The 12,282-nt window shown below is 33.0% G+C and overlaps 1 protein-coding gene across 1 annotated transcript; it reads left to right on the forward strand.

Annotated features, from left to right (window-relative positions):
- Positions 1–9,302: 9,302 nt before the first annotated feature.
- On the forward strand, positions 9,303–11,712 carry LOC149247906 (transcription factor MYB92-like). The gene is made up of 3 exons (XM_089455965.1): positions 9,303–9,544; positions 10,389–10,518; positions 10,608–11,712. Exons 1-3 carry the CDS (start codon positions 9,376–9,378, stop codon positions 11,599–11,601), a joined length of 1,293 nt encoding a protein of 430 aa, XP_089312091.1. The 5' UTR covers positions 9,303–9,375; the 3' UTR covers positions 11,602–11,712.
- Positions 11,713–12,282: the final 570 nt, after the last annotated feature.

The following is a 12,282-nucleotide window of genomic DNA, read 5'->3' on the forward strand; positions in this document are numbered from 1 at the left end:
AAAGTCATTGTTAGCCTTACCATCACCTTCTTCTCTATTAATTTTTCCTTGTAGCTAATAAAACACCTCCCTGAATTCATCAACTTCCGTGTGTGCTTTTTTGCATGCATCATTAGTAAAAGGATCTATGTGCATCAGATTTCCCAAATATTCAATCTTTGATGTGACTAGTCTTGAAAACATGTCTACAAACTTATTGGTATTTCATTTCTTATACTTGATGACTAAATGAAATTGTTTAAAATATCCCATTCACTTGCAATGTTTGGGTGGTTAAATATTACTGTGAGACTACAAATACTATTACGACTAGCGATATGTGTAGATTATACTCCCCTTTCCCATCGGATAGTGCTTCCACTTCTTATTATCTTGTAATAGTGTAGAGATTTCATTATCATAGGTAGGGTAGTTTAATATCATCCCCATGGAACATTTCTAAATGATAGCATGTTATCTTATCTACTTGCATAATGACCACTCCCATGCAATACCAATGTGCATCTGTCTCCAATTTGAAAGGCTTCTACAATTTTGGAAACATGAAAATTGTTTCTTGACTAATCTTTTGTTTGAGCTTTTTGGAAGACTTTACCAATTCCTTATTCAATGGAAAATATTACAACACACTATTATGGCATTCAGTGGCGCAACTTCCACTAAAATTGATGCTATGAACTTCCACAGATATTGTGTTTCCCCATTAGAGCTTTTAAATTCTACGAAAATAGTAGGAAATAATAATTTCATGATGTTCTCCATATTTTTAGGATCTATTTTGAGTTCCCCTCCATTAACGACATACCTAAAATACACTGGTGATGGTTAAGCATACTCACGTTTCTTGAGGTTATCTAACAACTAGTTTTTTTTCAGTCTCTAACACCTTAATGAGATGAGGTATGTTCTCCTCCTAGTTATATTTAAAGAAAAATATATCATCCAAATATACTATAAAAAAAGTATAGTGTACTTAATGGGTTAACATAGGATACCTAGAGAGATACTGAGGGGGAGTAATGGTATAATAATAATAGTAGACAACATTTAATATAAGGTAGATTAGATCCACTATTTGTTAAGTAAGACTCATTAGATTCATTATGGTAGTTAGTATTGAGTAAGTGTAATGTAACTCATTAAATAAGGTCCACTAGCAAGTTAGGAATTTTTTTTAATTAGGGTCTCTTCATAATAATAAATAAGGATAGATAATTTCTCATGGGATGTGTCGAAGAATATTATATGAGGAAATTTACTCATTAGGATGCTACTCTATTGAAGATGAAAGTGAAAAGGAGTGGATTCCTTTCATAAAACTATCAATTTTAAGGTGCTTCCCTATCATCAAAGCGATGACACTTGTCCACATGGGAATTTTATTTTTTAAATTAATCAATTAAATTAAAAGGGTAAAAAGGACATATCTACTTTTGAGACAAATATCAACCTTTAATTTGTGACTACTAGTAGGAATATTTTAGAATATTTTGTTGAGGTTAAATCAGTCGCATCCACTTATAATTATTGATAGTTGTACGAATAAACATGTCCCATTTATAATAGGCCTTTAATCTCCATGTAAAATTCTAGAATATTCTTAGTAGTAGTCACAAATCAAATGTTCACATTTATTTCAAAAGCAGTTATGCCCTTTTTCCTTTTTAATTAAATCAATTAATTATAAAAGATATAATTATTAGGTGGATGGTAGGGATTTAACCTCCACATAATTTTCTATAATATTCTTAGTAGTAGTCACAAATCAAATGTTGATATTTATCTAAAAAATAGTTATACCTGTTCTTCCTTTTTAATTTTCAATTAGTCAATTATATAAATTGTCATATGAACAAATGCCATATGAAATGAGTTATGGTTTTTTGGTTATGTGATATTGATATTCCGTGGTATTGTAACAAATCCTATTTACAAGTTAGAAATCTCCATGGTAAAAGTGCGAGTGAATCTCCATGGTTATTACATTTTTTTTTTTTTTTTGAGATTGAAGAAGAATGATATTCACATAATGTGATGCTCATCACTGGGATTCTATGAAGCTTAGTTGATCTTAGATTACACTTGGGATAGTTTTAATTCCCCCAAAGTGGCTTCCATCTAGAAACCCCTCTCCATGAAGATTAAAACTAGGACCTCGTGAGGAATAAACCCCATGAAAATGAACTTCTTTACACTTTTAAATATATATCTATTTAATTATATATTAATGATTTTTATAATTACTAATAAGGCTAGGAAATTTAAAATAAAGCAATAAATTAGTTATTTTTTATAAATTTTCTTAATCTTAGCAATGTGAAATATATCATGAGGTTTCTTATGCTTATCATGGATTGATGCATATCAACATGCAAAACCATTTAACCTATATGGTTGTGATAATTAAATTATAATTATGGAAGCTCCTATTCCAAAATAGACATCCCTATCCACATAACAATGTTATAAAAATAAATTAAAAGAGTGTGTGTGTGTGTATAATATGTTTTTTTTCTCTATACATTAAAGCTTTATATTGCTAAAAAAATCAGATATACATGTTTTTTTCCTGTTTACTACATGAGGAATTAGATGCTCCTCAAAAGAATAGTCAGGACAAAATTGGGACTGGATATCCCCATACAAACCCAAATATAAAATTTTCCATACATAGTTGTATTCCAGGCCTACTTCTTATTTATCTAGCCGACAACAAAGATCCATAACCAATAAATATACCAATAGAATCATACCAACAAAGAGCGCCATAATTGGATCATAGACAACAAAAGACATATCAGTGCATCGAACCAAGCAAGTATAAAGAGAAAAGATAAGACCATCAAAAGGTATAAAATCCTTTCTAAATGGGCCACATAACAACACCAAGGCCATGAAACTGCAAAGTCAACTAGATATATTTTTACTCATTATCTGATGTAGAGATTTATGTAGAAGACCTTGTGCTCGAACTCATGTGAATCCATTAGATCACTGCTATATGATTCAAAAGAAATATAAGTTCCAAACTTTCCACATGGGAGTCGATGCTCCCTATGTAGAAGCATTGATTTCTTAACATCCTTTTAATGTCTTCCAAGGTGGAGAAGACATTATACTTCTCGACTTGGTTATCATTTAAGACCAGACTTAACCAAGTTTTCATTTACAAGTGCAAAGACATAAAATTTAGATATTTCTTCTTCCAGCCCTTAATCTATCAAGGGTCAGGAACCATGATGACATGTCCTCCATGATTTCGTAATCAAAATGTAATTGTCTCTCAATCCATGTTTGAGTCTCTAGCTTATGAATTTCCTTTCTTGTATCTGGAAAACAACATTGAAATAGGTGGAAGAGGATTCTTAAGTAAAGTGTCTCGCTTGTCTCTACCCCTATCAAGCACTGTCATCTCCCCTTCCCATCTACTCCAAATTTGTTGTCTTGACGACATAGATACTACCTTGGGGATAAACTTGGAGAACCAACTGTAAATTCCTCTTCTTGAAAAGAAGTAAGAGAAGAAACGAGACACACCTTCTGCAAGGCTAGGATACCAACCCACTAAATCATCCATGTAGCTCAATACACAAAAATCTAACTCAACAGAAGCACCAACATGGATGACAGAGAATGTGACAACCTCTACAAAGGACCCATCCCTAGACACCATTAAAAAAATTAACAAATAAAAAAAGAGAAAAGAACCTTCAATGCTTAGGACTTGTAAAATCCATTGTAATTAGCCCATGAGAGCACTGGCATCCTATCTATAAAATTCACAAAATGGTGCCCAAAATGCATCAGATAGACAATACCCACTTGCTTGAACATTAAAAATTCCAAGAAACCCTGAAGAAATAAATGCATACAAGTTACAAATTCACCACAACCCCAATCCATGCACTGAGACTAATGCTTAAGACACAATGACACTAACCATGACACCTCAAACCGAGACACAATTCGACATATAAACAAAATAGTGACATGAAGGAATAAAATGACCCGATACTTCACGCTCTGAGAAGAAAGTGATGCCCTAGCTAGTCCAGCTGAAATCTACGTTCTAGGTGACGATGCATAGAGTTCAACATCAAGGGAAATCCATTTCTTCCTACACCACCCTCACGAACCAATAAGTTCACATTGAATTTCTTGAATTACAGACCCATACCCCAACACACCTCTCCCCACTGTCATAGGCAGAAAAAGATGCATGCAATGGCGAGTTGACGACCAACCCTCGCCTCCACTTAAACCACAACCCATAAGTTACACACCCTTCATAATAACGTTTTTTAATAATGATTTCTAAGTGGAGGAATGCATGCAAATTCATGCGAGAGAAATTCATGTCCCCCTTACTTAAATGCCAATTACATCTAGGGGGTTGAGGGCACTGCCTCTAAAGTCCCCACTTCAATCTCATTAACACCTCCATTGAGGGATATATAGAGAATATGTTGACTATGAAATAAGTTATGCTATTTGGACATGTGGTATTAATAAGCGATGTTATAGTAACAAACCCTATTTATAGGATAATAATCTGCATGGTAAGGTGGTGGTGAATCTCCATGGTTAAAAATCTTGTTAAGACAATACATGTAACGATTTTTGAATATGAATTATAGAGTATTAATTTGATTATCAATAATTGTTAAGTGGATCATAGGTATTTAACCTCCATGGAGTATTATAAAATATTCTTACTTGTAGTTAGAAATCAATGGTTGAAATTTATTCTCAAACTAGCTATTCCATTTTAATTAAATTGATTAATTAAAAAATATCATATAAACAAGTGTCATATGAAATGATTTATCGCTTTTTGTTCATGTGGTATTGATAACATCTAGCATTGGAAAATGGTATTGTCACAAATCATATTTATAAAAAATTATATTTGTGGTAAGGTGGTCATGAATCTCCATGGTTAACAATCTTGTTACGTGTTTCTTTAAATCTATATATATGTTAACTTCCATTTTAATTCTTTTTGTAATTTATATTAGTAATAATAATTTAAAATAAGTTACAATTTAGTCAATTTGTATGATTTTTTAAATTTAACAATATGAAGTGAGTGCTTTGATGTTTACTGTGGATGGATGCCTATCAACATTTACCATCCATTTAAACAATATGGCTACACTAGTAATTAAATTCAACTAAGATTCATATAGTCTATTGGACCTTCAAAAGGTAAGCGATTACTTGAAATCTTTTAGCATTTTGTTCTGATACTAAAAAATTTAAGATAGGGGTTCCAAGGTCATCGTAACATTAAGATAGGGGTTCCAAGATCATCCTAGTTTTACCGAATTATCATAGTTTTATTTACATAAAAGGTAATGATAGTTGGTAACATGATAAATTTTTTGAAAATTAAATCATACCTAAGGACAAGATGAGCAATATGGAAGAAAGTGATTTTCATCTTCAAACCTCTTTGTCTCACAAAGGTGATACTCTTTCAATCCATGGTATTTTGGGAATTGATCAATGCCAAGTTTCATTATGAAGCTCATGAGAATTTGTTTTTATTTTAGCAATGTTTATCTTGTTTTTAACATTATTCAAGACAAAGAGATGTTTTTTATATTCAATATTGGGGTTGACCGCCTCCTTATAATATCTTAGTTTTTCTTTTCCCTCTAACTCTTTATGACCAAAACATTTATCCCTGAATTTTTATGTTATAATATTTTTAATATTATCCTTATTCAACAAAATAATCTCCTCCTTTATCCCCCAATGATCTAGCTAAGAATAGGCATCCTTATAATCCTTGCTTGAGTGAAAGGTGGGAGTTTTGGTTAGAGTTAGAAGTAATTTGAAGGATCGTCTTGGCTTCCATGTTGTTTAACTTCTTCTTATACATAATATATCTAGTCATAACCATGGTTTCAATGGGGGGAAAGGCTTGTTTCAATGGGGATCATAGGATAGGGAGTATTTTCTTTCATTTTCAGGATGCAAGTTATAAGCTACTATTATATCAGTTTTATATTTCATCATGACTCTCTAGAGATAGTGCAACCTCAAACCTCACATATATATAAATTGAAAGGAATGATGAGAGTCTCAAAGATGGGTATTTTATCCCATATCCAAAGATCTACTAATTTACAATTCCTTCAAGCCCATAATAAGTTATCATCCTCTACTTATCGTTTTCTCAATTCTATAATTCTAAATGTGCTTGCCTCAATATTGATTGCAAGATATTTTGACGAATGAACTTCCTACAAATAGTTGTTTTCATATATGAAAGTATCATATGTGACCGTTTTAGATTTAGAAATATGGCCTTAGTTTTGTCACATTTATTACCAATACTCATCTTGGAATAGAAATCTTGGAGGATTCTTAGTTGCATGCCTAGGTCATAATGACCCCTCACCAAAAGAACAATAGTCATTATTAAACCAATGAGCATGGGATCGACACAACCTGCATCTGCATCTTCTAAACAATCTTCTAGCTTATTAGTGTATATGCCAAATAGGGTAGAGGATAAGAGACACACTTGTTTGACTGATATATTGCATTTAGTTTCTCCTGGCCAACCTTTAGTGGTCCTAAATTTGGCAATAACATTTTCATACAACCTTGTCACACCAACCCCAACTGTAACCCTCAAATTAAAAGGGACCATTCTCTCTTTAAAACTCTTCCATAACATTGTCCTAAAAACAATGTCAAAATGTTTTCTAAAGTCAACCACTATTATTACTATTATTACTTATATTGATATTTAGAAACCATTTTTTTTTTTTTAAGTTAGTTAAAGAGTTCATAGAAAAAAATTACAATTCTTAATTGGTTTGCTATGGAGGAAATCATAGCGATAGCAAAAATATAAATCTTTTTCCATCTAGCTTATAAAAAGTTAAATATTATATTCTTACATTAAAGAAAGAGACTAAACATAAAAGGGAGAAGAGAAGTATGGGTGTTTTGGTCAAACTTATCCTGGTTTCGCAAACTTCTTATACAGGGGCTTCGTTTGTATAGCCAAAATCATGGAATTGACTGCCTTTGTTGATATGGCCAAGATGGAGTTGACCTCCTTGATTTAGAGTTGGACGTCTTTCAATGTATGCAAATTTCATGATGGGCTTCGTCCTTTTCCATCAGCACCTTGCCAACCACTATTGTGATATATTCGTAAAGGTTCACAATCTTCATGTACCTGTGATCTATTGCCGGGGAAATGCGACTGTAGGATCCAATTATTCATTTCCTCCTCTATCCCTACATTGGAGATAAAGCCTTGTTCAACGGCGTACTTTGTCTTCGATAAAGCAATTCCTATACGAATAGGTGGGAAGGTTTTTTCTTAGTAAATGTTGGTAGGCTCCTAAACCTTTGTGTGTGATTCACCCTTGTACCATGATTGCGACGAGGCATGATAAGAATGGCCAAAACGGTCTTGAAAGCTCAAATGTTACTCTGTGCAATGGTGTTCTATAAAGTAATCTTCCTTCCGCTCGTAAATGTAAATGGATTTGTCTAAGCATTTTACAATTTCACCTCACTTAGATGATGGCGATTTTGCGATAGGAATTTTGATATTTTTTTTGACTCTAAATCTAAAATTTAGAATTTTTATTGGTTTTTTTAATGGAAAAGGTATTTAGTATTCTCAAAATCCTTTATTGCATTTAATTTTTTTAATGAGAAAGAGATTTAATATTCTCAAAAACTTTTATCCCACTTAAAATTCTGAAACTTAACAACTATATCCTAAATTTCCACAAACTTCCCCAAATTTAACCAAAATCCTTCCAAAAAGCAAAATGATCACCTGTTTAAAGCACTGTAATGTAAATTGCAAGTACCCTCACATACTATTTCATTAATAACTGCATGCATCAGCTCTGCCATGGATGACGTCCGCTGGGACTTGGCCGACTCGCTGCCGGCCTTGGGTGCTAACCTGCGTGTTACTCCAACCGGAGAATAGTAAGAAAACAGTCTACGTAAATGAAATATATTGAAATATATAATATAGAAAATGAAATAAAGTGTCACATAAGCGGTTGTTTAGTTATTATTTTTTTATTTTGTTTTTTTAAATATATTTAGTTTTCTAAAAGAATTAAAACTCTTTCAATTATAAAAAAAAAATTATAACCATTAAATTTTGACAGATTTCCACCAAATTAAACCTAAAAATATATTAAAAAAACTCCAAACGACTTGTCATAAAATTTATGGTCGTTAGGTTCTGCATGTTATCCATAGCGGTGCTTTACGTCCTTTGAATAATGTATTATATTGTTTTTTAACAGTGGAGTCCTCGACTGCTAGTGGACTGGCTGCAGGTGTTGGTGAAATAAAATCTCAGCGCATCAAAATTTATTAATATGTACAAAACTTTATTGATATGTAGAAACATTTCATTGGTAGGTAGGTACAGTATATGACTAATGGGTTTGGGTTTTGAAATTTGACTAAATTTAGATTATGATTTTCTTAAATGTTTTTTTAATATATAAATAGATTCATTAATCTGAAAATCCTGAATAAAATTCTATTAAGTTTTGAGCAAATACAAATTGAAAATATACAAACTCCACAGCATATAACAATTAAACTAAAACTTGTAAATATACCCAAACATATAACCATTAAAATAAAACTTAGTATAAAACTAAAACTTAGTATAATTTTTCGTCGTTAGGTTCTACATGTTATCATTAGCATGGCTTTAATTCCTTTTGAATAACGTATTATATTGTTTAAACAGTGGAGTACGTTAGTGTGGCTTTCATGTGGATACTTGACTGCTAGTTGAATAGTTGCAGATGTAGGTGAAATAAAACGACCAGACATAACAAATCACTAATACGCAAAAAAAATTTGTTGGTCTGCGGGTACAGTGTACTCGCCACAGGGTCTCCAGTTGCTGTTCAACATCTTCTGAATCTTGTTGGTTGGTGTTCTGTGATTTTCGATCCACGTGGAATAGTTTTTGCGTTGGAATCACATCTAGTAGCTTACTAGTCATGAAGTGGAGATAATACCTATAATCGCACGACCACAAAGAAACACGAAGTCTCTGTGTTAGGTAATCCAAGAATATGATATCATGGCTCGTACCATATGTACAGGAACATATTGAAATGTTTTCCACACAGAGTTTAATCATCTATACTCACTTCCAGAAGGATAAATCTCATCATGTTGTCAGCCGGGACATCATCATTAATACCCGGTCAGGAAAGAGTATATAGTCCGTAACTTGACTACCTTGCTAATAATTGAGCATTTCACGGTGAAATGAACTCTGCAATTGTTTGTCTCTGAGTTTCTAGAGATTCCAAGCTAAGCGCTGTTATTGGAGCACTCATCGTGTCGAAAATGAGGTGCACACAAGGGTTAGGGCAAGGAGAACAGCGCGTCCACCCAACATCATCAAAACAGAAGCCAAGAAAATGTCTATGGTCGCCTGAAGAAGATAACAAACTCATTAACTACATCGAGCAACATGGCCTCCTGAGCTGTTGGAGTTATATCGCCAAAAAGGCTGGTAAGCATTTAACTCTAACGCCACAACTTTCTTCTGCCTCTACTGTCCAATTGGTTTCAGGTTCAATATAATGAATGCAGTAGACTGCACTTCAAGTCTTTTAATATGGTTTTGAGTTTCAATAAAATGAATGCAGCAGCCATTAAAAATTGATGAGGAGACAAATACCCTTAGAAAAACACAATTAACACAAACACTAAACTCAAACATGAATGGACTAAACTCAATCATGAAAGGTCTAGATCCCTATCCACCTTCTTTTTGCTCATCTATATTAAACAATCAAATACATTCATATTACCCTTAGATTTTTACAACTATGAAAATTGCCCTAACATTTTGTACAACTAATACAAACACTAAACTCAAAAATCATGAATGATCTCAATACCTAAGATCCTTTACTCACCTTTTTCTTGCTCATCTGCATAAAACAATCGATTACATTTATCTATAGCCCTCATATTTTTACAGCTATCAAAATTGCCTTGTTATTTCTACAAATATGGAAATTGCATAAAACAATCGAATACATTCATATATATGGCCCTCATATTTTTACAACTGTGAAAATTTCATATGGAAATTCCTATTAATTATCTGGCTGTAATTCTTTAGCGAACTCTACAATTATAGAAATTGTTATTGATCATTTGGTTCTGAATCCAACTCCAACTAATTAGTCTCAGACGAATTCTGACTTCGTACTGATATTGTGAACCACAATCTATGCTGAGAGAACTCAAATTTTACTTACACCTGACTGAACTAAGCATCTTCTTCAACAAATTACACTGCAATAATAAGAAGGTTTATGCAATGCAATGCACATACATTCATGCAGGTCTGCAGAGATGTGGAAAAAGCTGCAGGTTGAGATGGATTAACTACTTGCGCCCTGGCCTTAAACGAGGTGCGTTTTCATCAAAAGAAGAGCGACTGATCGTACACTTACAGTCCATTCTTGGCAACAGGTTTGATCTCTTTTCTCCATTACTGTGCTTCTTGTTTGACTTCGAGTATAATCATCACATTACATTCCAACTAGATCTCTTGATTACAGGTGGTCTCAAATTGCAACACATTTGCCGGGACGCACTGACAATGAAATAAAAAACTTCTGGAACTCTTGCATCAAGAAGAAACTCACGTTGCAACAACTACTCCCTTCCTCCTCCACCATCACCAAAGGCAACATCGACAACGAATCTATTATTCCTTTGCAACCTAGTCTGATTTGCAATACCAATTCAGTGTCTGCTAATGCTAATGATGCTTTTGCAACGTGCCACTCTCATGGTCCGTATCAAAATACCGAGTTTCCAGTTGATCCAGAGACCATTAACAACCAGCTGCTTTCTTATTCTGAACTGTGGATTAATGCTACGTCTGCCCATAACCATGAGAGCTTCCATGCAAATATAGATTTTACATCTCCAGCTCTGCTAGCGCAAAGCCTGAATACTTCGAAGGCTGCAAAACCATCGACATGCGATCAATTAATAATGGGGTCGTGCAGGAATACAGTACCACCTCAAGAAGTGCCTGCCTCTGCTGATTACTCTCTTGTATCAAATGGTATCACCATCCCTGCTGTTGTTGAAAGACACACTGAGAGTGATGGGCAAATAAATGAAAATAATATTATGATCGACTATTCGTCGCTCGCAGCATATTCCGGAATAAGCGCTGGTCATTCTTATTCAAACATTGCAGCTGGTTTTACAAATGTTTATCCAGTACTTTCTTCTACCAGTGGTCATGATTTGCTGGGAATTAGAATACTGGAAAATCACATGAACATGCATAACAGCAACCAGTTAGCTCATATCGAGGGAGGGGAAGAGGGTTTTGGTGATCATCCGGGTTGTTCAAGAATTCCGAACCAGGAAGCAACTGCAAACCCATTTCCTGCCATATTTGGAGGAAGTGGACCGTTGGAGATCTATGACTGCAATGGTGGAACCAGACAAGTTACAGTTCGGGCACACGACGATATGTACAATATCGAATCTACCGCAGCTTCTGATTTCTTCAATCAATGCCATTTTAGCTAGTGCAGAGCACTGTATTAACGAAGTGGAGGGTATCAAGTCTATTTAGTAAATGCAAAGGATTCTGGTGATGAATCTGGGTTTTACATGTTTGTGCACTCCGCCGCTTCGGGAGTGGAGAATATGTGGTTTACTAGGATTTATAATAAGGTTAGAATAATTAAAAGATTTTCCTAATAAATATGACGCACTGTTAGGGTTCAAATATTAGGGTTTTCTTAACTACTACATTGTTCTTATTTTAGCAAATAAGATGAAAAATAGTAAATTAATAACTACTTTACTAGAAGGTGATTAACATTAAATATTATGTTTCAAAGATTCAGGTTTTTATTATTTATTTTTATAAATGAATATTTATATTTAAAGCCATATATAATGAAAAATAAATATTATAAATATTTTGAAAAATATTATACTTATTTTCTTTAATGATTAAGAAAACTATTAAAAGATTATTTTTGAAATATAAAGTATATAAGATAAAATAAATAATATATATATATATATATATATATATATATATATATATATATATATCACTTTTATGGTTAACTTATCATTTAATAATAAAAGTTAACATAATATATTGTTTATTTTATATACATAATTTCATTTTTTAATATTTAAAAATCAGTTTCATAAATTCTCTATCTTTATTTACCTATTCTATTTTGTTTTTTA

The sequence above is a fragment of the Pinus tabuliformis genome, chromosome 7 (genome assembly GCF_031772625.1).
Source record: "Pinus tabuliformis cultivar Carrire ecotype Pingquan chromosome 7, CPIR1, whole genome shotgun sequence".
In the NCBI taxonomy this organism is placed as follows: Eukaryota; Viridiplantae; Streptophyta; class Pinopsida; order Pinales; family Pinaceae; genus Pinus; species Pinus tabuliformis.

Excerpts from the sequence above, each read along its gene's own strand:
- LOC149247906 (XM_089455965.1), top strand. The coding sequence starts at position 9,376 with ATGAGGTGCACACAAGGGTTAGGGCAAGGAGAACAGCGCGTCCACCCA. Across the intron at positions 9,545-10,388 it reads TTATATCGCCAAAAAGGCTG|GTCTGCAGAGATGTGGAAAA; the intron begins GTAAGCATTTAA and ends ACATTCATGCAG. Across the intron at positions 10,519-10,607 it reads CAGTCCATTCTTGGCAACAG|GTGGTCTCAAATTGCAACAC; the intron begins GTTTGATCTCTT and ends TCTTGATTACAG.